The following is a 27,338-nucleotide window of genomic DNA, read 5'->3' on the forward strand; positions in this document are numbered from 1 at the left end:
CTAAGCACTCGCTCGCTCCAAACAGAACGCATGCGCAAGTCTCGATTACAGTTTCCCGCCCGCCCCCTTCTTTCTTCTTCTTCGTTACGTTCTTCTTCCTGCGGTCGCTATTGAGAGAAAGAGTTTTTTTGTTTTTTAAGGAAAGAGTTACATACACCTTCACGTCCGGTTCCGATGTGTACGCCGCCATATGCGGGGAATGAGTATAATGCTAAAGACAGGAGCCTTACAAACCTCTATGGCAGCTTTCTCCAACTTGGTGCCTTCCAGAGGTATTAGACTACAACTCCCAGCATCCCCTGGCCCCTCTTCCACTATGTTGTAGTCCAACACACCTAGAGGGCAACAGGATGGAGAAAGCTCCTCTATGGCGTCCAGACCTTACATGCCCGTCTCTCACTGCCCCAAGTTCATTTGGGAACCAGAAGTGTTTCAATAATATCATCGAGTCTCTTTGCCCTCGCTCCGCCTCCTCGCCCGGCAATGTCTCCAAGAGTCTTGATTTCACGCACGCGCAGTTAGGCCCGCCGGATTACGAATCTTGGCGCTTTGTGTTTGGAGGAGAAGGTGCAGCGTTTGTCCAAGGGCGCGTGACGCCGCTTAAAGGATCGGGGGTGAGACTCGGCGCCCAGATTCGCAACGCTTTTCTGGGGTGCTTGGTTAGAATCCTGCGACGAATGCTCGTCTGGCTGTAAGGCAGCCTTCCCGAGCCTGCAGGCCTCCAGGCGTGTTGGACTACTACTCCCAGCACCCCCCAATCAGCATGCTGGGTGAGGCATGCTGGGAGTTGTAGGACTTTTTTCTGTCCAAACATACATGGGATTGGGTCGTTAGACTAACATATTTATCATGGCTTAAACTTTTATGGATTAGATTCCAGTGCATCTGATGCATGAAGTGTCCTCCTCAATTGGCTGGTAGATGAGTTTAGAGGGAGGGGGAATTGTAAAAGGTGGGATTAGGTAGCAAGAAAATATCATTATTGCCTTGATTTACAGAACAATCTGAAGGCTGCAGTCCTCAGGTTTGCCAAGTACTTTAGTGCTCTCTAAGGCTACAATCCTATTCACACTACTCCATTAAACTCAGTAGGGTTCCTGAATAGACATTCAACTGAATTGAGCTGTACTTGGAAGTAAATCCCACTCAATTTAGTTGGACGAACTTCTAGGCAAGCATGCATAGGATTATTATTGTAACTATGGAGCCAAATCCTAGACATGTTTATACAAAAGTCTGTTAAGTTTTCCCTGCCTTGCTTTTAAGTAAATATTTATTTACAATATTTCTGTACTGAAATACAGAATTTCAATATCTTAAAAAGATTCCAGAATGGTGGACGTACGTATAAACATTAAAAAGTAAGTTTAAAAATACAAATTGAAATGCTTAAATTTAAAGTAAAGGACCAGAAAAAATATATGCATAGGACTGCATAGATTCAGGACATGTGCGAGGAAGTGTTTCTTTACACAGCACATTGCTATGGTGTCTAGCTTAGATGGTTTTAAAAGGACATGTGAGAATTCAATGGAGGAAGATGGGCATGTCAACAACTTTTAGCCCTCTTGGCTAAATGGAACAACTATGGTGGTGATGCAGCCTCTCCAGACTGTCTGTGTTTAATACATTTATTTATTTATTTATTTAATTTATATCCTACCTTTGTTCGTTCTTTCAACAAGGCCAAGAAGCTATCACTTAAGACCTGCATGGTTTCAGGTTTAATGACTGCTTAAGTTGCTATGGGAGAACAATGTACAGATTTTTTTCATTAGAAACATTTTAAAATGAATGAAAATATGGGCAACCCACCCCTCCATCCTTCTGGTTCAGTATGGAGATTAATAGTTAGTGAAAGAAACTCAAAAAGATAAATGGTAAAGCAATATCTGAAGGAAAAGAAATGGAGGTAATTTGAACTTCAGGCATCCCCATTCATATTAATAGTTGTATTTGGGGGATTACAGCTACCTTATTGTAGTGGATATATATGCCTTGACAACCTGCCAAATATGTTAACACTGTTGTTCCTATTCAGTTTACTAAAGACTGCCATGTATTATAAAAAGGTGAGTGAAGAAGAATGTGTGGGTACCAAGGGTGCAATCATGTGCATGTGGGGGGACTCCTACAACTCTCAGTATGCTCCAGCCCACTGTGCTGGCTTGGGAATGCTGGGAGTTGTAGGATTTTTTTCTGTCTAAACATGCATTGGATTGTGCCCTAAATCAAATGTATAATGGTAACCAGTGAAAGCAAGCTACTGTTTAGCCAGAGTATTTTACCTTTTAGAAATACTTTAATTGGCAGAAAATTAGGTCTGACTGGTTAAAATGTATAAGCACATTCCCACAGTATTTGGTGGGGTTTATTCCCAGGAAAGTATGCATACGTTGGGAAATTTCAAATTCTGTTGCGCTTTGACCTTTTTCATAACCATTTGGCAGGCTCTTAGAAATTTAGGCTTAAACTGCACGCGCTTACCTAGGTGTAAGTCCCATTGAATTTAATGGGACATGCCTGGGAGCAAGTCCCAAACCTTCTGAGTAGACTTTTATAGGACTGCACTGTAAATGTGTCGCTGTGGCTACATGTGTCAAGCTAGCTGTGTCATAAGAAACAGGGCAGAATGTATAATAACCTTTCCAAGAGTGCCTTTAAAAAGACAACAACAACATAGGATTATAATGCCATTTGCAGCATAAGCAGAATTGCGCTGTGAATAGCACAAGGAAGAGAAACTCTGAAGTTGAGAAATTTGTCACTTAAACACGACTACAGTGTTATTCCATGATGTAGCCTTTGATGGTTCTGTTAGCTCCAGAGATAAAAGAAACTTTGCACTTACCCGGAAACTCTACCTTTCCTAGCGTTTGTGTTTGGTTTTAGATAAGAAGGCCTTAAACACAAATTGACTTTTGTTATTTCTGAAAGTAAATCCTTCCCGTTAGGAATCTAGGATTCGAAAAGTATGGGTAAAGGCAGTCCTCGTTATACACCTTCTTTCAAGCTCTTAATATTGTTAAGGGGCAGTTTTCCAAATACAAATTGTGCTTTCCCCTAACAAGACCTTGAAGGATTGGAGCCTACTTTACATGCTCTTTCTTCGTTGTTTAAGTGAAAAGCTTAGATTCAGCAAATCCAAGACATGTTTGTAGCCTGCAACAAAAGAATTCAAAGATCATTTGTTTTCAGAATTCTTTATGTATTTAGAGCAAATCCTAAATGCCTGTTAAGACAAAAATAAAAGTTCTACTGCTCCTGGCTGAGGAGTGCTAGAAGTTGTTGGTCATTTTTCTTTCTAAAGATGCATAAGATTGTGCCCTTATTTGTTACTTTTTTTATCCTGCACTTCTTCCATGGAGCACATGATGATGTCCATGGTTTGTCCCACCCCACTGGTTTTTCCTCAAAACAATCTGGTGAGGTAGGTTAGGCTGAGAGAGAATGACTGGCACAAGGCCACCCAGTGAACTGTGGGAATTTGAATTTGTGTCTGCCCAATCCTCATCTGCCATTCTAACCATTTAATAATAAATAAATAAATAATATATTAACATTTAGAAACACTCATGTACATAAACGTACTTGACAGGATGACCTACTTCTTTCAGACGTTGTAAGCCAATTACATCTTGATGTGAAAAGAATAGAGATAGTTATTGAAGACCCATTTTAATTCATTAAGGCCTCAAACGTATTGAACTTAATGGGGCTTACCTTTGAGTAGACGCGCAGAGGTTTGCACTGTTAGGCTTAATTCCTTTATAGAGAGCTTACTAGTGAGTAGAATTTGTGATTAGGGGCCACTGAACATGGCAGGACTTATTGTGCTTTCAAATAAAATGCATATAATTATACTGCTAGGCTTCTAGTTATCTATGCTCAAAATTACTGCCTTAATGCTCACATTTTGGGGTAACATCTTAATTTGGAATTCTGTTGGATCACCAAAAAGGCACTGGAGTTGACTCTTCGGTGTATGCAGTTTTATTCTTTGGTATGATGTTGATACTGTGGTTTTAAAAAGCAGTATTTCAGGGGTCATATTGTTTGCAGGAGGAGGGGGAAGAAGGCAGCTCTGGTTCCCTCCAGGTGTGATGGCCTACAACTCTCATCATCCCCAGCCAACATGGCCATTGGAAGCTGTAGTCCAAGATATGTGGATGGCATCAGGTTGGGAAGTGTTAAACTAGAACCTGCTTGTCTCTGGGAACAGACCTTGGTCTGTTTGGTAAGTGCATTCTTAGGTTCACTTAATACAGATTAGTTATGCCTTAACAGTTAAGAGATCTGGGGTATTCACTTGCTTTGGCAATTTAACACACACTGGTGAACCATGAGAAGGCTTATTAAAAAGAAAAAAGACTGTGGAAGGTTGACATCAGCTCAACCCCGGTGGGGGCTTTTTTGTAGATATAATGCTCTATTCATAAAAGTCCATTAGATGGCACTGTCCTCATTTTTTCATCAAAAGTATTAATTATACTGATTTTCCTCCCTCTGCCCTTTGGACCAAATTTCAGTTTGCAACAGATGTACAAATTTCAGTTTGCAACGTGACTGATTCTGTATAACACACTTTGGCTTTATACCTGGGTCCAGCTCCAGCTGAGAGCCCCCTCCCTCCTGCTGTCAACTGTAACTGCTGAACTTTGCAACTAAGATTGTAGTGCCTGAATTTGCTTTCCTTTCCCCCCTCCTCCTCCTCCCTCCCAATCCCCTTTCCTTTTGTGTCATGTCTTTTAGATTGTAAGCCTGTGGGCAGGGACTGTCAAGAAATACTTTTGTAAGCCGCTGTGAGAGCCTTTTTTGGCTGAATGGCGGCATAAAAATCCTTAAATAAATAAATAAATAAAATACCTCCATCTTAAAAGAAAAAAAACTTTCCCAGTGGTACTCTTGGAAAGGTTGTCATATGTCAGAGGTTGGCAACTTGTGACCTTCCAGCTGTTTGGCCTACAACTCCCATTATCCCCCAGTATTAGCTGTGCTGCCTAGAACTGATGGGAATTGTAGGCCAAAACATCTAGAGGGTCACGCGTTCCCCATTGCTGTTATAGAGATGTAGCCCCAGCAACATATTTAAAGCTATCTACTTGGAGGTAAGCCCTAGTAATTTCACTAAAGTGCATTTAGATTGAACTCTTAGGCACCAATGCTTTTGACGCATTCCCATACTACCATGTTTATGGACATGCATCTAAATGTGCTTACACACACACAAAACACATGATCACAGATAACCTGTATTCAAGTAGATGTACCAGGGGGCTGAAATTGAAGGGCCACAGAGTCATAAGGACGGGAGTGATGGGTATTGCAGTCCAGTACTCTGAAGGGTAACAGGTTGAGGAAGGCTGGTATATGCAGTTAAGGACAGGTGGGGCTTTGTGTATTTTAGATTATAAACAAGATCAAATAGGTAGGATGAAAATGAGATGTTGGGGTGGCTGGGTATGGTTGAGTTCAAGCTTTTTCAGTGGGGGAATATCCAGAAAGGCTCAGATTATGCTTTTAGTTTATAGTGTTAAATAAATAATAAATAATATTGGGCAACTGAAAGATTTGATGGATGGGAAGGGTTTCAGCTGAACAACTTATTTCTATTGTGTTTGGGTCAACACTGCTATCATGCTTGGGAAAGCTAGTGGTTAAGAGCACGAGCTGGAAGCCCTCAGTTCAAGAGTCAGTTCAGTTCAGCTTGCAATACGGAGATAACACTGGCCCTATCATACAGGCAGTTATAAGGATTACTGAGATATGTATGTATGTGAAATCCTTTGTACATTATAAACAATAGCCTACCTTTTACATGGTTTGCCATATTACTTATTCATTTAGTGGTACTTCAGACTGGGGCTGCAATCCTGTACCCACTTACATGGGACTAAGCCCCACTAAATTCAATGGGACTTGTGTTTGAGTAGATATGTATAGGTTTGCATAGTGAGTTTCTCTTCTAGATGGTTCCAAACACTCAAAAAGTGACAATTCCTTGAAAAGTGAACAACTTGCTAAGCCCACTACTCAAACCATGCTATAACAAGGTAGGCACACGTTGTTTTGCATTTGACTGCAAAGTTGTGAGATCAGATAGTTTGTTAGGAGTATTTGGATAGCAAGAATTCCCTTTTAGTAACGGGATAAGACTTTTACCGGTGCATCCTATATGTGCCTACTCAGAAGTAAAGCCTAATTGGGTTTAATTTTCTCCAAGCTAAGTATGCATAAGATTACAGTCTCAGTTGCTTCCAGTCCCATCAATTCTAAGATTCTGTGCACAAATACAAAACTTTGATGTTTAATTAAATTACATTTTATCTGAGTTTCTAAGGTTGTAATGAACAAAGAGCAGTGATGTGCAGCAGAAAATTTTCCAGTACTTTATTTGGCCATGGAAATGTTTCCATTTCATAACTTCATGCGTAGCGATGAATTGATGCCAGTTGAAAATCTACTATTAGGCAAAGCTTGGCAACTTCAGAGTTGTAATCAATGTTTTTTATGTGGTTTTATCCCTAGCAAGTATATGAGCAAATACATGTATGGCATTGAAATATGTATATGGCTCAGTGGGAAATGGAACTAATAAATAGCGACAGCAAAACTGAAAGTGCCCCAACAGCCTTAGTGGAAGAGAGTTGAACTCTGATGTTTGACAGCATATCATGCACAGTTTTTTGGGTTGCTAAACTTAGTGGCCCCATTGAGAAGACACCTTAAACCATGGCTTTAACCACAGTGGTTAAGCCAGAAAGCCTTATTCACCTTGGTTAAAGCCGTGGTTTAAGGTGCCTTCTGAATGGAGCTAGTGTGTCAACACTTTTCCATACCTTTGGGGGCTTTTTTCTTCAAATTTAAGCAATGTAAGGGATGTATAGTTTATTGTCTTTGAATTTTTACAAGTATTCTAATACATTTTTCTACACATTATATCATTTAAATAGCATTAAGGGTACAATCTTATAGTCCCTGGGAGAGCATCCCGGGGACCAAAGGATTTTTTGGAGTCCCTCTTCTGAGGCTGCAGAATCTGTGTTCCAATCCCTCCTCCTGTCCCTTCACAGCCGCCACGGGGCCTGCTTCAGCTAGTTTTTATTGCATAGTTTATGCCTTAAGATACGTTATGCACCCTGAATTTGAAATGAGATAAGTGAGATACTTGAATTATTAAAAAAAGCACGGAAAAAGTAGTGAAGGGCAAGAAATTATATTTCAAGAAAGTAGTTCATATATACTGAAAGAAGATGGTAACAAGAGTCTACCATTGATCTTGTCTATTAACTTAAAAGTTCTATAAATGGAGATTGCTAAAGAAAATGCTTAGAAGACTTGATAGGGATGCCTGACATTTGTTCTTATCATCAAAGCCACGATTTCAATTATTCCTCTTGAAATGAATAGGGATTTTTTTGTAGCCGTGCACTTTTGATTTTATTCTCTGGGGAGAAGGGGGATGTATTTTAGCAATACACTTAACAGCACAATCCCATATGTATTTATTCTGATGTTTTCAGTGGACTGACACCTGTGTAAGTATGTATAGGATTGCAGCCTTAGAATATTTATTCCCTAAAAGTCCTGCTTGTTGTAAATTCAGGTTTCGTCGCCAAAGCCGGTCAAATATATTTATGTTGATCATTGCAGCTAACGTGCTTGAATATTTGAGACGATGGGAGTGACCAGTCTGTGGCAGATCCTGGAACCTGTAAAACAACACGTCCCACTAAGCAGTCTTAAAGGAAAGACGCTGGCTGTTGATTTAAGTCTCTGGGTGTGCGAAGCACAGGCCGTTAAAAAGATGATGGGAGTAGTCACAAAACCTCACCTTAGGTAGGTACAGTGATTGTAACTAGCATATGGATTATTTGTGACACATGTTGCTTGCCTCATGGTGCTTTCCAGAGATTAAGGCAGCCTTTGCCAACCTGATGCCCTCCAGATGCGTTGGGCTACCAATGGCCATACTGGCTGAGAATGCTGGGTGTTGTAGTCCAACACAGTTGGAGGGCAAATGTATATAAGGTGTAGCCTAAATATACATCTAGATTCTGGAAAGAGCCTACAGCTGGAGTTTACTTCCCCTGCTTTTCTGCCCATAAGGGTTCTTGAATGAAACCTAAGAATGCTCTAGGACATGGATTCCACAGCTGCCAGCACTTTTCCAAAGAATTCTGGTGGATTTGTGGATCCTGCCACTTGGGATTCTTAAGTTTGGGGGAAGAACGACAAAGTACTTAATATCACTTTTAAGATTGTTGTGAGAGTTACACACATGTCACGTCAGTCAACAGATAGCCTCCTCTAAAACGTTGGGTTGTTTTTAAATTAATAGTCACTTTCAAAGAAGTGCGAGAGATACAAAGAATCGAAAAATTGCTGAAGTGAATTGTTTTGGAAAAACAACCAACATTTTCGGTATGGGTATAAATGAATATATATGTACATGAAATATATATATTAATTCATTGCTAACTGGTATTGGAGATGAATTGATATTGTTATTGCTGAAATGATTTTTGTTGTATATAAAAGCCAGAGTTGTCAGTGGCTCAGTTTAGACAACACGTTTCTCAACGATGCTTTTAGAACTCCCCGGTGGAGTTTTTACACCACCATTGACAAATGTGTTGTCTGGCAGGAAAACTCCATGTTCTACACCCTGGTTTGTAAAAACGTTAAAAAATATGTGAGTGTGGTTGTGTTTTAACATATACTTGGCCAACGTTAAATTGACAAATGGTGTCTGACCACCAATCGCCCTTTTCCACAACTTGGAGTCACTATCCTTTTATTACAGAAATCTTTACTTTCGGGTCTCTTCTTTAACATTAATGGGGATCCATCTGGTGTTTGTCATGGAGGGGGATCCCCCAAAGCTGAAAGCAAACACAATGGAGAAGAGGACAGAAGTTCGCTTCGGACCATCCAGGAAGCCTGGAACTGCAAGACCAGGGAGATCTCGTTTTAAGTCTCTTCTGAAAGAGGCAAGTTTTCAGAGTTGGTTATACTTTCAGGGTACTAAACGTTGCTGATGTTGGCTTCCTACAATGACAGGCATACATATTGTTTAAAATAATATATTGAGTTGTATCCAATGTTAGTCATCTTGGTCTTCCTCAACCTGGTGCCCTCCAGATGTATTGGACTGGAACTCCCAGCATTCTTAGGTAGTGTGGCATTGGTAGTCCAACACATCTGGAGGACACCAGATTGCGGAAGGCTGGACTAACTTAAATTTCATTCATTTCAATGAGTCTACTAGGACTGACATTGGATGCAGCCCTTTGAAATGGACCAGCTCTAGCTTTACCAGTCTTTTGGATTGCATATGGATGACCCACAGAAATTAATCTGAAGCTCAGTGCCCTTCTGCCTGTTACGTCAAGCATACGTTTTGTGTTTTAGAAGGTTTTCAAACACAAAAGCGCTGTGGCTGTCATTGGTTTATTCTGGATGTTGTTTCTGCTTCTGTTAGATGACGGCTGATGGCTTTTATCCCACTATGCACATCTTTGCATGGATATTAAACTAGTTAAGTAATGCATATTGGCATTCCACCAATTTCTGTAACTCTGTGGAAATTCACAGATCTTGCTCCGTGATCCAGTGGGGTTTGCAACTAAACATGAAGGTTTTCATACAAGGCCAGATCAATATCACCACAAACGATAGCAAAGCAGATGTGCAAGATGGTGGAGAAATAGCATAGTTTATTCTAGGAGCAGGCACCTGCCTGGCAGATGCTTTTTAACAGCTGGCACCATGGCCAGGTTATAGGGTTCATCTAGCACTGAGAATATGCTCTGTAGGTTTTTGGGCATTGTAATTGCATATGTCGTGTGCAGTTCTTTAGATAGTTTTAAAACTAAATAGTTTTAAAATTATAAACCGGGGTGCAGAACCTTAGACCTGGGAGCCAAATTTTACCTTCTGGGGATTCCAGTCTGGCCCTCTTCCTTGATCCTACCCCCTTTCTCCTAATTACTGCTCTTTTGAAAGTTTCCCAACTTTTGTATCATCTTTTCCCTATTCTAAAAAGTTAAAATGACTCTCCCAAGGCTTTGTCATTGGTAATAAGGTCTTTCAGCTAAAATATGCTGGCATTTTGGTCAATCAATCCAAAGTTATTGTACTAGCCAAAGGCCATGACAAATACATCAAAAGAAAGCAGCCATACATATATACCATAATACAAATACCTCAAAAATACACAGAAAACTTGAAATTTACCATAACTAAAACTCATCTTTCACTCATCAGTCTCAATCTCCATGGCAGTTTATGGCAATTTTGTCTAGTTTTCTCTTCCTTATCTTTTTTTCTGCCAGTGCAAACAAAGCCACTTTCTATGTCACATAACTGTTAGTATCACTCAGAAGAAAAAGAACTGTTTCTTCAAGTGCAGTCCTATATAACAAGGGTTTCAGAATCTCTCTCTTGGGTAGAGGGCAAATTAACATGTAGTGAACAATGTCTTCCACTTGATGTTGGCCACAGATGCACAGTCTGCATTCAAATGGCACCTTGTAGCGTCCATCCAGAACTGCAGTTGGCGTCACTTGGAATCTCAGTTCAATAAAAGCATTTCTTCGGGCAAGTGGTATTTTGGTCCCACCACTTTTACCTTTGTCCCCACCCACCCCTGGAAAGTGCCCCCCCCCCCTGAGAGCTTCTCCGCAGTGGAATGTGGCCCTCGGGCTGAAAGAGGTTCTGGACCCCTGTTATACACTATTGCAGAGAAGTGGCCCCCGTGGCAATAAAGTGCTTGCAGAGCGCAGCATAGTCAAATAACCGCTTTAGCATGGCGATTCATGTGATCATTTGGGGAAAAGCACATTCCCATTTCCTGTCTCTTCTCTTGGGACCTTTGCTTTTCTCAGTGCCTTGAGATGCTGGACTGCTTAGGAGTCCCTTGGGTTCAAGCAGCTGGCGAAGCTGAGGCCATGTGTGCTTTCCTGAACGCGAACGGTGATGTGGATGGCTGCATCACCAATGATGGCGATGCTTTCCTTTATGGTGCTCGAACAGTTTACCGGAATTTTACCATGAACGTAAAGGTAATTTATGGGAGGGGATGTGTTTACATGTGCTTCTGTTTGCTAAATAAAGCAAGCTTGGTAGTTCAGACAGCTGTCCTGCTGCTGTGTCTTCATTATTTTGATCATACTCAAAATGTGCATAACCTGTGCTATACACACTCAAAGTGTGTATAGCACAGGTGCATAACCTTTTCAGCCCCGAGGGGGATGTGTGATGCTGGCTCAGGAGCCACACATGCACATTAATAAAAGTATCCACGCTCCTATACATGCCAACCATCCTGATACAGATCTCTCCTCACTGCTAGCATCTGCAATCCTGATCCCAATCATTCGTTACGCACTGCTTCTAGCAGCAAGGGGAGAGTGAGCTGTATCAGGTTCACTAGGGGAGCAAATTCAGCAGTGGGGTAGTTGGGACTCCTATGGAGTAGGGCACACTTTTCTTGGAGCAAGTTCTGCACCCATGGTGTTTAGTAGGGATGACCAGGCGGTAGATCTTGAAAAGTTTTGGACTTCAACTCACAGAAGGCCCTGCCAGGATGGCCAGTGGTCAGAAATACTGGGAGTTGAAGTCCAAAACATCTGGTGATCTACTTTCTGCCCACCCCTGTTGTATAGAATTGTAGCCTCAATGGGTCAAAAATAAGGTGAGGTGAGTTTACCCCATTTTTGAACCATTGAGATTGCTACCTTCTACACGCTTACCTGGGAGTAAGATCCATTCAACTCAATAGGACGTATTGTTGAATAGACATGAATAGGATTGCACTGTAGGCCTTACCTGCATTGTCAGACAGATTGCGAAATGATGGAGCCATTTGGGCCACCGCTTGCTGTCACTTTTGAACGAGCCTTAAGAAGCCGTAGGTCCTGCTGTTCCTCTCATAAACCACACTTTCTACCTGGTTCTCAGCAAACCAGAGTTTGCCAATTCAGCCTTCCTCTCAGTGCTTTTGAGGCGTGTGGTTCTGAGCACCTTGTTAGCAGCATTTCTAGCTGCTTTTGTTGTAAGGTTGTACTAAAGATGATGAAATACCAGAGGGCATCACCATCTTACTGTCTTCTTTACAGGACCCACATGTTGACTGCTATTTGATATCCACTATAGAGGAGAAACTAGGCTGCAGCAGGGAGTCTCTGATTGGATTAGCAGTTCTCCTCGGTTGTGATTATCTTCCTAAGGTAAGAAAATAACACCAAAAATAAATGTAAAAGTTCTCGTGTTAACTGCTAAACTGAACTGCTATTTTTTCTCATACATGAGGTGCATCAGATTTTAGAACAGACTTTCCCAATCCAGTGTCCTCCAGATGTTGTGAACTACTGTTCCCATCTGCCCCAGCCAGCATGGCAAATGGTCAAGAATGGTGGGAGTTGTGGACTAAAACATCTGGAAGCCTTCCTTCCTCATCCCAGCATGGCTGGGGTATGAGAGTTGACATCCAACAACATCTGGAGAGCACCAGTCTTGATGAGATTGTTCTAGAGTCATATACTATGACTCTAGAACAATATACTAGTATGTACTACCTTATTATAACCAGTGTTTCCTTGCACTAGTTCCTAATCAGTGACACAATTTGCATGATCAAATAGCCCAAGTGAGTGTCCTGGTTTTCACTTGCTCACCCACTTCTACTTTCAATTAACAACCCAGGAATGCCCCTTCCTGCGTTGTTTTGTGACATGCAAACCCAGAAATCTTGGGTATCTTTTTGGGTTAAACAACCCAGAACGAACCCATGGTTGTTTAACCCCTAAGCAACCCAGAGTTTCCAAATTTGCATATCACAAAACAACCCAAGAAAGTTCCTGGGTTGTTAATTCAAAGCAGAAGTGCAGAATGGGCTCCTGCGCACCCTGCCAAATACTTGGTGAAACAACCCAGTAATTGGACATGACACGTGAACCGAATCAATGTTGCCCTGTCCTAATGCACTTGCTTTTTCCATGGCCATGATGCACACTGACTTAGAAATTATTGTACTTGCATCCTATTAAATATGTGTATCTAGGGCTGAAATGAAGAAGAAGGATTCCCAACCATGTTCTATTCCCCAGCTAAAGGAAAACAGCAACAATACAGGGCTGGAGTGAGAGTGTCCCTTTCACAAATGGAAAAGTTCCTCCCCTTTGTGGAGGGAACTGAGATCCAGCACAGCCTCCTGCTGGAGGAAAAGTAGGACATGATTTTTGTTGACTCCTCCCTGCACCACTTCCCACACTGCCCCAGAGGGTCCCCTTACCCTTTCGGGGCTGCGTTTCAGTAGATTGCAGGGGAAGGAGGAATCGGCGGAAAACATCTCCCCCACCTTCCATCCCAACCTACTTCCCTACTCAACAGGGCTGTTTTATGGTGTGTACTGTAGAAGACAAAGAGGGCTTAACTGCTGATACAGATAATCAGTTGCAGCTAGAACACATACACTTAAGTCCATTAGCAGTTGAATCCTGAGCAGATACTGGGATCCATGGCCAATGTGGCTCAGTAGGACAACATTTCCTCAGCTCTCCTTTATGAATCAGACCTGCACTGAATGAAGTGTATCCATCCCTGGAGAAAGAAACTGCGTCCATACAGTAAATTAGAGATGTGATTGAGCAGACCCAGACCAATTCATAGGTCACATTGACCGAACCGTAACCCATTTGAGCATTCTCTGAATGATTTTGTTCCCTCAATTTTCAATGGCACTTGCCCTCTGGCAGCAGTGATGACGACAGTCCGCTGGTCTGCTTATCAGCAGTGAAGATCTGTGAAGATCTGAACAAGCTGAGAAAGCTTTGTTTTGCTTTTTATCTGGCAACTATTGCAATGCAGGGATAGTGTGTCCTGCTGCAATATCCTTATATCGCCTTTGATGTTGGCCTTCCCCCCCCCACCATTCTTTTTTCGGGGGAGGGGGTTGTTTACCTGATGCAGCTATCTAAATAAAAGCATCCAGTGTTTTGCTGCCTGCTTTCAATGTCAAAATATCATCCAACAAGCTGCTTGCCCTTCTTTTCGTTTCGGCCAGCGTGGTTTTGGTTTTCTAGCCGCAGAGCCTTGTTTTACTGCAAGTTTCTGAGTCTGCTGAAGCATCCTGTTTTAACCTGCTACTGTAGGAAAGGTGAGCTGAGCAGTTCAAAGTTCTTCCATCTGTCCCACCTTTTAGGAAGTGTAACGTTAGCGAGAGCATCCTTGAACGGGGAGCGGAGGTGTAATATTCTTTGCACATTCCCCTAATCATCATTTCATTGTTTGCTTACGGCTCTTTTTGTGGCAATGCATCACTCCTGTCATCAACGTGCTTCTTTTGAGTGGATGTTTGCCTTTTCGTTTTGCTTGTTCGTTATCTATTGCAGGTTTGAACTTCAGTCTTAGTTTTAGCTTTATGCAAGGTCAAGGTTTCAGGCCCTCTGAGCCCAACCCTACCTTGCAGGGTTGTTGTGAGGATAAAACTTGAATTGCCTGGAGAAACGCCGAGATAAAAATGCCCTAAACGTATAAATAAGATTCAGCCATTTTATTTTCAACCTATTTTGGTTGAATTGGTATTATTGCTCTCTCACAGGCAAACTCCTGTCATGATTTTATTCTTCTGAGGCTTCCTTCATGCAGCTTGCTGAGCCCATGCTGTGGTTGACTGACTTGTGCTCACCACACACCGAGCAGAGAGCCAATGGGCTTTTGGCCCACATTGGCAGCTACAGTTTTTCAGGTGGTTGCCACAGAGTGTGAAAACGTCAGCCCAGGCTCAGGTCAGTGTAGGTGGTCGTTGGCTTGCAACAATGCAGGTAAACTATGGGCTACCTCAAAATAAAAATGGCATCTATGGGGCCAAAGGGTGATGTGAATGATCCCTGAAATTCAAATATATACCCATTACTATTCATTTATTTATATACTGCTCTATATCTAACAAGATTCCTGAGTGGTGAACAATAAAAAGAAAAAAGAATTAAAATACAGATTATTATTATTATCACTACTACTACGTTTATATCCTGCTTTTCTCTTTCAATTCCTGAAGTAACAGTGTCTTCAGGTTGTAGTTAATAACCACATTCCTTCCTATGTGGCACTTTGAACTTCAGACTACATACCAATGATCTCCACACTTTCAGTACAGTCTAACCATTCCGGTGTCAGACTTCATTCCACAGCTGCAGTCAGCTGAACATTGCCTCTCTCAATGTTTTTGTAGCTTTGACTCATATTTGAGTATTTTGAAATTTCAGAACTGGGTGTTTTCACACATATTTGTTACAGTCCAGGTTGAACTAAGCAGTGAGGGAATTTTACAGCTTCTTGAGGGATATACTCCTTCCACTCAGGAGGTAGGCCTTGGGCCTGTTCAGAAGACACATTAAACCCTGCTGGTTAAGTCTTTTGGTTAAGCAGCAGGGTTTAAGGTGTCTTATGCGCTGCATTTTGCTAAATCCTGCTCACTCACTAACCACAGTCGGACCATCTGCAGCAGGGTTAGCGGCTCTAACCATGGCTTAAAGTGTTGTATGCGATAGCACAGCTTGTGGTTAGTGCTAACCCCAGAGAACCACAGTTTCACAAACCACAGAGCCTGTCGTCTGAACAGACCCCTTGTTTCCATGTTAATATGGTGCAGCTAAATGGGCATTTGCACATATGTGTCATACTCAACGTTTTTTTCGCCTGTACCCAGGCATTTAAAATTTAACAGTTTGTAGGAAAGACATTGTTGATACTGATTCATGGTTTTGTTGAGACCCTTACTAGATACTACTATACATTTGATCTATGTGTGGTGTGGTGTTATTTCTAAAAGGGAGTTCCTGGAGTTGGAAAAGAACAGGCTTTAAAGTTGATTAGGACTTTGAGAGGACAGAGTTTACTGCAAAGGTACGTTTAATCTTATCTCTCACAATCCAGTACTATTTTCTGCTTTCATCTTTCTTGGAACAAGTAGGTGTCTTGTGTGAATTCAACCTATTAAAAATATAATCAATAAAGTCAAACAACATATCAATTTTGTGGCGTGGTTTTATCCTGGTTGTGCTTTTTATACTGTATTTTGTAATTGTGCTTTTAACATATTAGTTGTTTGATTATGGTTTTAACTTTTGTGAACCGCCCAGAGAGCTTCGGCTATTGGGCGGTATAAAAATGTAATAAATAAATAAATTGCATAATTTGAAAGTTCTTAGTAAGAACTGGGATCCTATGTAGCCTTTATTTTATTTATTTATTTATTTATTTAAAGCACTTTTCCCCATTCTTCATCCCATAAGGGCTGAATAAATAAATAAATTTTAACTCTGTGTTTTAAATTTGTAATTTTGCATTGCTGCTGTTTTTATCTGGTTGAGCTTTTCTATTGTATTTTATATTATGGTTTTATACTGTTGTTTTATACTTTGAATGGCTTTAACTTTTGTGAACCGCCCAGAGAGCTCCAGCTATTGGGCGGTATAGAAATGTAATAAATAAATAAATAAGAAACAGTCAATAAAAACAAGATGGTCCCTGCTCACAGGCATACAATTTAAAAGGTATGTCACAAAAGGAAAAGAGAACGGGGAGGGAAGAGGGAAAAAGCAAGCTCAGGCACCAGGTCTTGATGTTAAATTGTAGCTCTGATAATGACCAGTTACCACAGAAACCGGGGTGGGGGTAGCCTCTGATGGAGCTGGTTTTTTAGCAGAGATGAAGGAATGTTCTTGTTTCCCATCTCCCTCTGCTGCAGCTTGATGGAACCTTTTATTTCACATATATTTCCTAATGTAATTTTGTCTATACACCACTCTTTCACACCAGAACTCAAATCATCTTATGGTGTCCAGGTAAATCTTCCAACTTAAAAGAACATATCTGCTTAGCTTCAGCAGGAGAAGATTATCATGTACCTTCAGGCAGTTCTCTGGGTAAATGTTACATATTTAGCCTCTTTTTTTTAGAATGAGGATTTTAGATTCACCTTTTGCTGTTTAAGGTCAGCCGAAAGTCTCCAATTGCTGTGGAATATTCAGTGGTTAGTACAACTAGAGCCCTAGAGATACAAATCCTAATAACTGTAATACATGTTTAAGAACTTACTTACGAGGTCGGCAGTATCCAGCAGAACTTGTGAACGATATTGATTTTGTGACTAGCAAATGCTATGTGATGCATCTTCATTTAAATGTTGTTTTAGATTTGAGCACTGGAAAGACTGCTTCCAATATGGGGATGTCCCAGCCTTAGCAGTTAAAAAGGTGGCTCACTGTGCTGTATGCCGTCATCCAGGTGAGTCAGCTTGTGGGTTAAGAAAAGAAATGCAGGGTACTATAGCCTCCCCTTACAAGCATACAAGCATCAAAGGTAGCAAAAGAAGAGACTGGAATGAGCAGCAGCTAACTATGATTAAAAGAGAAGTGATTAGCAATTTCTTTTCTCTCAAAAGAAAAGTATAAGCATATTCCCAAAGCAACTGTGCATACTATAACTGGCATGAGCTTTGTTATCAGATGCTATAAAATAGCATATGGCTGTTGTTTGATAACCTGTGTGTTGTTATGCAAACTATGGGTTAACTCCGAAGGCATTGTAGCAGAAGTTCACTAGTGCAACAGGGCTCTAGTTACAGCTACTTAGATTTCTATTAAATACAAGGGAAAAGCTTCCTGACTAAGTTCTGTATAACAGTGGAACGGTCTACCTTTAGAGGTTATGGGTTCTCCATCTCTGGAGGTTTTTAAGAAGAGGCTGGTGATGATGATATCCTTTTTATTTATTTAATTTCATTTCTGTACTGCCCCATAGCCGAAGCTTTCTGGGGGGTTTGCAACAATGAATAAAAAATAAAAAATATAAAACTGTGACCTGACAATAGCTTGGATCGGATGTAATGCCAAACCATGGTGTACCACTAGAAGAATGAACTTTCAGGGAGGCTTAGGATTGTGCCCTTCCCCCACCTTTTGCACATGGTGATCAAACCCTAATTCTGAATCTAGGTTGCAGGGCAGGTGCAAGCTATACTTTGCCTGATTCAGGCAAAAGGGCAAACTATGGTTTGCCTCAAACCAGGAATGGAGGAAGGAATCGTGTGTGAGTGGAGGAGGGAGAGAGCAGCACACACAAACCTGAGGCTCAGCTGCATAATACCAAACCGTAGGTTGACATTACATCTGAACCAAGCCAGAGATGAGCAAACTTCCTTAGCCATTTATTAACAAGAGTTAGATACTTTAGCAGAGAAGCAAAACTTTCTCTCTCTCTGGCTCTGTATTTGAGCTGTACATTCATTTTTAAAGTCTTTGGCTTGGATCCTACCTTTTCACTCCACGGAAGCTCCTTCTATTGAAAAGAGCTTATTCAGAACTTGGTGGGACATAACTCTCCACTTTTAAGAAGCATACTGAGCCTGTAGTTTTGTTTTCCATTTGCTTGTAGGCTCTCACAGAGACCATGAACGCTTTGGATGTCATCTCTGTGGCAGTGTGGGGTACTGTGAACCCCACGATGCTGAATACTGCTGCCCTTGTGACTGGCACTCCTCTAAGCATGACCAGCAGTCTAGTTCGGTTGAGGATGGTGTTAGAAAGTAGGTGGACTTCCATACACTCAGAATTGCTTGGGGGAAATTCTACACTCTGTTCACGTTTCTAATCTGTTTTTAATGTATGCATTTTATCTGCAGAAAAGCCAAAGCATGTGAAGGCTTTCCATTTCCCGAGGTATTTCAATAAGCTTCTTTTTCCCCACCCCACCCTTTTTTTTAATGAATCAGTTTCCTAGAATTTTCTTATCCAAATACCTTTTCTTTTTTCTCTTTCTCTGCTAAGGTTATCCAAGAGTATCTCATCTTCAAAGACAAACCAATGAAGCCCAATAGGTGCCAAAGGCCAAACCTATTGTCCTTTCAGGTACAGGACAAAATACTGGATTTTTCTGGCTCACATGCTGGATGCCTTAGTATTCAGTTCATTTAACAACAATGTGTAGTAGTTGCCATTTCATTAGTTAAAAGAATCATGATGTAACTTTTAACATTTGTGTCTTTTTAGAAAATAGCTGATACACCAAAATATTAATACATAACATGCATCTTTTTAATGTGCATTAGTTCTGTCTGTATCTGATCGCTCAGAATAAGAAGAAACTATATCAACTACAGAGAGTAAAAAATTCAGCCAAACTTTAGCACTTGAAGTTCCATTGAGTTTATTAGGAGAGAAACACATGCTTAGCTGAAGTCCACTGGCATTATTGTTTTGGCTTGAGCATATTCTTTTATCTCATTATTGAGGGCAAAGATGAGTATACCTACATCTCAAACATCCACCTCGGTTTTAAAAGCTAACCTTCTTGGATCAAAGAGATGACCTGAGACAGTCTGGTATGCGAGTCAGAAAATCCCAGTGGTGCTCCTCATGGTGGTAAAATTATTATAATAAATTATTGACAGTTTGTTTGTTTTCAATAATACTTCAAATTTATTTATTTATTGCATTTTTATACCGCCCAATAGCTGAAGCTCCCTGGGTGGTTCACAAAAATTAGAACAATTCAAAGTATAAAAACATGATATAAAATACAATATAAAAGCACAACCAGGAAAAAATCAGCAGCAGTACAGAAATACAAATTTAAAATACAAATTTAAAACAGCAAAGTTAAAATTAAATTTATAGACTGTTAAAATGCTGAGAGAATAAAAAGGTCTTCACCTGGCATCTGAAAGAATATAGTGAAGGTGCCAGGCGAACCTCCTTAGGGAGCTCATTCCACAGCCGGGGTGCCACAGCAGAGAAGGCCCTCCTCCTGGTAGCCTGGTGCAGCTACTCCACCCTGCCCAGTGGTAGGGCCACTTGATCACAACTGTTAAGGAAGGTATTTCAGAATTATTTTCTTACCTATGATATTTTCAACATGTTTTTCATACATCTGTCCTAAGGGGACAACTTATATTTAGAGCTTCACATTCTTCCTTCTCCTTGACAGGTGTGCCCTCTTTTATATATTGAGAGTCAAAAAAGCCCTGAGATAAGACAGTAAAAATAAAAAATAGCAACTGTTGTGGCTTAGTATGGCAGGAGATAAAACATGTCCAATGGCTATTGTATTTCAAGAAGTGCTCTGTTCATCACACTTCCCCCACACCCACACACAAGAAATTACTGCTGCAGTTACTGTTCATGGTTACTATTGCTATGCCAATATCTTAAGCTCTTTATAAACAACCAAATACCATGTTTGCAGTTCAGGTCTACTCCCAAGTAAGTGGGTATAGGACTCCAATGTTAAGCTCCAGACATATAATGCTTGCCTAGGAGTAAGTACCACTGAATTCAGTGGAGCTTTCTTTTGAGTATCAATTTATAGGATTGCACTGTTAGCCATGGAAACACTTGAAAGTACCTATAGCAGTGTGTGTGTGTGTGTGTGTAAAATATAAAAGCATATTCATTCAAATGGGTGTAGGTCAAGACAAAGAAATTATGAGGTAGCGAGTGTTGGATTTAAAAGAGGGGACACGCGAACCTGAAAGGCAGTACAGTGCAGTGATTAAACTGCAAGGCTAAGATGGGGGAGATCCAGCTTCAGATCCCCACTTAGCCATGAAGCTCATAGAGTGACCTTGCTTTCACTCAGCCTTAGGTACTTCAAAGGGTTGTTGCGAAGATAAAATGGAGGAGGGGAGAAACTTGCAAGCTCTTTGGAAGAAGGATGAGATAAATAACAGCAACAACAAAATAAACACACCAATTTAATGGTTTTAATTTAAAACACTTATGAGAAAATGTTCTTCTTACAGTGCAGCCCTCAGATTGACCATGTTCAGACGACATACTGAGCCATGGTGGTTAAGCAGTTTGAGCTGAACGTTATGGCTTAGCATGTCGTGTGAACCAAGACTTAGCGTGTTGTGTGAACCATTCCTAAACATTGTGGCTATATAAAACCACTGTTAAAACCTGCTCAGTAACCATCTGTTGCAAAATTGTTATTGGCCTGACCATGACTTAGAGCTTTGTCTGAACAGGCCCACTGAGTCAATTTGATTTCAGTAGGACTTACTCTTGGTTAAGTAAGTACAGGATTGTAGTCTTGCTGAACTTCATATTCTTGATGTTGTCACAAGCCAACTGCTCCTTCAATTTGCAGTTCTGTGTGCTTTTATGTCCTTCTGACTTAGGTGGTATTTTTGGTTCTGCTGTTCTACCATTTTGAATTGACCGTTCATAAAAATTTTAAAGTAAAATGCATTGACTTTCAAAATAGAGCCATTGGTGTTCCTGGAGAGTAAAGCGTTTGATATACGTCCTAATAAGGATTTTCTCCGAAGAATATGATGATGTTAGAACGGTGCAAATTAAGAGCAGCAATTAAAATACGGAAATCACACATTTAAAACATTTCAATCACATGTTTAAAACAGAGGTTTGCCTCCGAGAAAATGGACTGGACCAGACATTACGCTTGTGAGAAATTGTGTTCTCTTCTGACGTACTATGACATGAACAGAAGAAAGTATGGCCATACTGACCTACATCAGCTGCAGGCACTACGGTAACCTCATTTATGAAATGGTTAGAATTCACCCTCTATTTCTTTTCACCTCTGTCGCTGGAGTAAATAAGTATTCCTAATAACATCATGGAACTACAAAATATTGGTGGTTGTGTTTTACAAAAGGAACTGCGTACAAAAAGGATTTTTCTGTAGAAGTTGATGAGGCTGCTTGTTTCTTAAAACCACTGCTCTCTCGCTCCCCACCCACCCCCGCCACACACACACACTGGTTGTCCATTTTTGCATCGGACTTAAGTTCTATGCACAGGCGAGTGTGACCAGCATCACAAGAACCATGCGCTTAGTTCTGTCAGCCTTCGGAGTGCTTTAACTGTGTTTGAGAAAAAACTTTCCATGAAGCAAAAGTGCTTTTGAAACCAGTGGGAGTATCAAAAGCCGTGTGGCTTGTAGCAGGGCCGCACATGTCGCTATACTAATATGAACATGAATTTATGCATCTCTTGGACCTTGACTTGTATTTTCAAAGGCTGTTACAAAATGTTGACTTATGTGTGACTTAACCAAAAAGTGGAAACCCCTCAAGGAAGAGGCACTTCCTATTTGGGGGGAGCAGCTGGGTTAGAGCTGCCAGCATGATAGCTGCTCAACCCATATTGATCCTGCTTGGCCGTGTGGATAAACAGTGGCCAACAACCTCAATGTGTGGAATCATAGAATCATTGAATAGTAGAGTTGGAAGGGGCCTATAAGGCCATTGAGTCCAACCCCCTATTGTGGATGCCTGGTGCTCCAGTTAAACACACAGCACTGTCTGGAAGCACTACTACCTACAAAACAGGTGAAGTCACTTATAAATGGCTCTACAAGAGCATGTCTAAGTCATAAACACTGGGCTGTGCAGGAAATGGTTTCGTTACAGCCCCCTTACACGCAGGCAGACAGGCATTCACTGTGATGCTCTCCCACATGGCTTCAGAATGTGCGTAAAAACTGCAACCATTTGGTCAGGGCTAGTCAGGCAAGAAAGACCCACATGATAGGCTTTTGATCCACATGATATTTGAAGGAATTCACACACATCGAGCAGCCTGGCAGAGAAACAGCTCCCATGTGACTGGGTGTATGAAGGTGGGAATCTTTTGCACCTTCAGTTCTGCCTTTAATGCATTTTTTAAACAGACGTGAGCATTTTTGTCTTTTCCACATTTTAGTTCAAATTGTTATAGTTTTCTTATCTTTGTTTCACAGGATAGTCAAGGCGCGGATTAAAAATGGAACTCCTTGTTTCGAAATTGAGTGGCAAAAGCCAGGTTGGTACTGTTCACCCTGCATGCTATAGGGTTATCCTGCAGTCCAATTTAAACTACGGGGACAAGAAGTCTTTGAAAGGGAGGTGGGCATTATGTATATATGAGAGATGCATCATAGGAAACTAACAATATCAGAATATTAAAAATAATTTTAAAAACTGAATGGCTCTAGGTGTCTACTCATGACACAGTGAGTAGCCCTTTGCACCCCATGAAGGTGCTGTCCTGACAGTAGACTGACACACATCACATCCTGGTTTGCCTCTTTCTTTGGATAGAGGAGCCATCGCCTAGCGGAAGAATGAATGTTTTGGATGCACAGGGTCCCAGGCAGGGCTGGGAAAGACTCTGGAGAGCTGCTGACAGTCGGTATGGAGTGAGCTAGGTGGATCAATTGTCTGGCTTGGGCATAAAAAAGCTTCATATGTTCAAATAATAATAAGTTTGTTTATTTATTTGTTACCTGCCTCTCCCTTTGGATCGAGGCGGAGTACAACACAAATGCAAACACCATAAAATACATATAATTGATTAAAACATATAAAACTAATATATTATGAAAAAGGCAGTACATTATTAAAAGGCATCTTAAAATTCAACTGGGTAGGCCTGCCGGAAGAGATCAGTCTTTATGGCTTTCTTAAATTCCAGAAGACTCTTGAGTTGATGAATCTCTCCTGGCAGGCCATTCCACAGCAGAAGAAAAGGTCCTCTGGGTAATGCTTGTCAGCCTTGTTTTTGTTGACTGGAGTAAATTCTTCCCAGAGGACCTGAGTGTGTGGGGCAGATTGCATGGGAGAAGGCGATCCCACAGGTAACCTGGACCCAAACCATGTAGGGCTTTAAAGGTAATAACCAACACTTTATACTTTGCCCGGAAACTAATTGGCAGCCAGTGCAGTGATTTTAAAGTTGGTGTAATATGGTTACCCGTAGGTGTACCGGTGACCAACCTGGCTGTCATATTTTTAACTAGTTGAAGTTTCCGGACTAGGCACAAAAGTTGCCCTATGTAGAGCTGTAACTGGAGAGAGCAACTTTAAAAGTAAGGGTCTTTCTTCTCCCACATAACTTCCAAGTCAGTGGGCATATGCTCTGTGATTTTCCACAGGGCTAGCTTGATCTGCAGGTAGGACTGCCAGTAACGAGTATGTGAAGAATTTGAAAAATGATGGCACAGATGTGACTGGATGCCATACAACAGTGTTCCCCAATGTTTTTTGGACCTGTGAGCATATTTGAGAAGTTGAAAACTGCTGTGGTACCACCACAAAATGGCTCCCATGGAGGATATGGCTACCGTGGGAGCCTGCTAGTCAAAAGAGGTCAGGCAGAGAAGAGAAATAGTGAGGTTAGACGCAGGGAGTGAGGGGGAAATAGCAAGGCAAAGGGGTAGAGGTGAGAGAAAGAGCAAGGCTAGGAGAGGGGGAAAACAGTGAGTTAAAAGCAGCGCGGGGTGGGTGGGGTGAGAAATAGCAAGGCTGGAGGCTGGTAAGGAGTTTGGGGGCCAAGAAGAAAATCTTTCTTTCTCCTCCTGCCCACTGAACAGCTCATCGACAGCAGTTTCAGGAACAGCAAGGAGAACCTGGCACCTATTAAAAATAAATTTTGAAGGGGGAAGAATGGAGAGCCTTCTGGGAACCTGCACTGGAGATCCGTGCCATTCAAAGTAACTAGGACAGATAGAAGGAAGAGAGCCAATGTGGTGTAGTGGCTAAAGTGTTGGACTGGGAGTCGGGAGATCCGGGTTCTAGTCCCCACTTGGCCATGGAAACCCACTGGGTGACTTTGGGCCAGTCACAGACTCTCAGCCCAACCTAACTCATAGGGTTGCTGTTGTGAGGATAACATGGAGAGGAGGAGGAGGATTATGTACACCGCCTTGGGTTCCTTAGAGGAAAAAAGGTAGGATATAAATGCAATAATAAATAAGAAATTAAACTAAATTACAAATGAGGTGCATGGTTTGCTCTTGAGTGCATCAGCCAAACTTAATAGCAGATTCTAATTATGAGGCAACGATAAGCCCACTTTGTGGTATTTATCTTAGTAAGGACTATCCGAATGATAAGAACAGAGTGCGTAGCACGCAATGAAAGTTTTGGCTGCAAAGTCCTTGCACTTTACCTTGAGAGACTTGTTGAGGGGAATAAATAATACTCACAGTCCTTATTCATCAGTAAAGTTCTTTTACTGAGGCTTTCTTATCAGTTAGTATAAACTTTCATTTACACGCATGGTCATCATAATCATCATCAACACGGATCTCCAAACACCTAATCACCTAAACATAAACCTAACATAAGCCTAACAAGATGCCATTAAACACTGTGCATCTTAAGTACATTTCACCACTAGTATTGCAACATACTTAATTGTCCAATTATCCAATTCTCCTCTGTCCATGTCTGACATGTAGGCCATGTCCTCCATGCTCCAGCTGCAATCTTGGCGAGTCCAGAAACATGATTACAAAGCTTTTAACCCTTTACAATCATTTTAACCCCCTGTATGTAAAATTTTACTCAAAAAGGACTAGGGTATAAAAGAGCCCTGTCTTCCTTGAAAAAGTATAATTTACAACAGAATCATCTCGTTTGTAGCCCTGCCATTTTGTATCTGATAGTATGTCCCCATGCCTTTGACTCATTCTCTAGACCACTATGCTGCAGCAGATGATCAAAGGGTGGAACCCTTTTTAATAACAATAGAAGAGTCCACATTATTTCAAGCTGCATATCCAGAAGTGGTTGCCCTGTATCAAATGGAAAGACTGGAAATTTGCAAGGAAAAAAAGAAAGGTAAGCTTGGAGCTTCAGGTTTTGTTCTGGCTCCTTTTGTTTCATGAAAGTACCAATTATTCTACGGAGATTTATGCTTCTCTGTCAGTAGAACCTTACAATGGAGCTAGGTTCTTTCACCCCCTTCTCCAGCCCTTCCTTGACTGCACTGCAAGTCGCAAACAAATTGCTTTTTTAAACTTCGTCACAAAGAATAAAATCTTTTTACAAGGTGTCCCTGTTTTGTTTTGTCGTCCTAGGAAAGAAGAACAAAAGGCGTGAGAGAGAGTGCCTTGCTGGAGATGGTGAAGTTGCCGATCTTCTTTCGCGGTTGAACTTGCAATCTACATGTGAAACTTTTCCCAGTGGAGATCCAAAGTTTGATTTTAAAACTGTTTCAGATTTTCAAAAATTTCCCCCAAAGGGCTCCGAGTCTCAGGGTCCATCTGTAATGGCAGATCGTTCTACTGCAGCCGTGCAAAGTCAAAAAAACCTGTCTTCCTTGCTTGTCACTACTTCACAAAGCACAGAGAACGTTTGCAATCATGGTGGTTCTCTGAACTCACAAGCAGAATTGGCTCAGCTGCCTGCAGCCTCTTATGCCTCTTCTGTGGTTTCTGAGCTACAGTTGAGTGACATTGACTGGGACGGAACTTCCTTCAGCAGTTCTCCAGCGCATGTTAATATTGCTTGTTGTTCAGAAGCCGAGTCTGTCACGTGTAGTCGTTCCAAATGGCAAACTTCTCCACCGCACTGTAAAACAGCACAGGTCATCACGCCACATTCAGACTCTGTACCGTATAATCCAGATCTACCCAACAGTGTGGGCTGCTCTGCTTTAGATGGTGACTTTCCTAAAGGGCAAAGTGATTTATCTTTAAAAGAAGAAGTCATTCAAAAACCTTCTGCTTTAGCAGCTTTTTCCAATGCTACAGATGTGTCTCTGTTAAGTGCTTTGCAGATGGTGGAAGAAATAAAGGGAACTTCTAGCCCGAAGGGGGTATTTTCATCTCCTTCAGCTCAGCTAAAAGACAGCGCTCAGGAAATTGAAAATGTATCATTATCAGAAAAATATCCAGGGGGACTCAGTTTACAAGGTTATAAAGAGGCACTCCTAAGCACTGAAAACCCAGTCCAGGCAGCAAAGAAACCCGCTGCACTTTGCTCTGAAACACTAGAACAGCCTTGCTTGGAAATGAAGCCACTAACGATGTCTCCCAAGTCAACAAAAGTCCTAGATAACTGTCAGATTGGAAAGAATTGCGCACCAACGATTCTGAAAATCCCGCTTAAGAAGAGTGTGTGCCAGAATGGCTATTCTAGTGAAGACAGTGATGGTGAGATGATAAATGGCAAGAGGAAGGGTTGCAGTATCCCAAAGTGGCAAAGGAAGTGTAACTTGGTACAGCAAAAGGACAGCAATGGTGCCGAAAGGAACAATGGCAAATCGGCACTTGAAATCCCACCAAGAGAGAAAGAACCTGCCCTTGGCACTGATTCATCAGCCGAAGAGCATCCTGTTGCACATACCCACAATTCTCCAAGAGCCACAGAATGTGAACTTGGCGGATTCTATCCCTATCTTCAGGACAGTGAAGGCGATTCTGATGTGTGTCTTGATAGTCCTCTGCCTCTGTCTGAAAGGCTGAAACTAAGGCTGCAGAGCAGTTAAGCATTCCGTTCCATTTTGTTATGCTGGGCATTTCTTAAATTACCTGCT

The 27,338-nt window shown here is 41.4% G+C and overlaps 1 protein-coding gene across 1 annotated transcript; it reads left to right on the forward strand.

The window, feature by feature from the left end:
• Positions 1-535: 535 nt before the first annotated feature.
• Positions 536-27,338, forward strand: GEN1 (GEN1 Holliday junction 5' flap endonuclease). The gene is made up of 14 exons (XM_063125841.1): positions 536-614; positions 7,654-7,839; positions 8,807-8,993; positions 10,890-11,066; positions 12,123-12,233; positions 15,839-15,912; positions 17,204-17,295; positions 18,445-18,595; positions 18,692-18,728; positions 18,837-18,917; positions 21,434-21,564; positions 22,777-22,838; positions 25,496-25,639; positions 25,879-27,338. The coding sequence occupies exons 2-14, from the start codon at positions 7,679-7,681 to the stop codon at positions 27,288-27,290; spliced, it is 2,820 nt and encodes a 939-aa protein (XP_062981911.1). The 5' UTR covers positions 536-614; positions 7,654-7,678; the 3' UTR covers positions 27,291-27,338.

This window comes from Elgaria multicarinata, chromosome 4 (genome assembly GCF_023053635.1).
Source record: "Elgaria multicarinata webbii isolate HBS135686 ecotype San Diego chromosome 4, rElgMul1.1.pri, whole genome shotgun sequence".
In the NCBI taxonomy this organism is placed as follows: Eukaryota; Metazoa; Chordata; class Lepidosauria; order Squamata; family Anguidae; genus Elgaria; species Elgaria multicarinata.

Bases quoted from the DNA above. Each gene is read 5' to 3' on its own strand.
- GEN1 (XM_063125841.1), top strand. From the start codon at position 7,679: ATGGGAGTGACCAGTCTGTGGCAGATCCTGGAACCTGTAAAACAACAC. The intron at 7,840-8,806 runs GTAGGTACAGTG...CTTTTATTACAG, and splicing joins GTCACAAAACCTCACCTTAG to AAATCTTTACTTTCGGGTCT. The intron at 22,839-25,495 runs GTTGGTACTGTT...CTCATTCTCTAG, and splicing joins AATTGAGTGGCAAAAGCCAG to ACCACTATGCTGCAGCAGAT.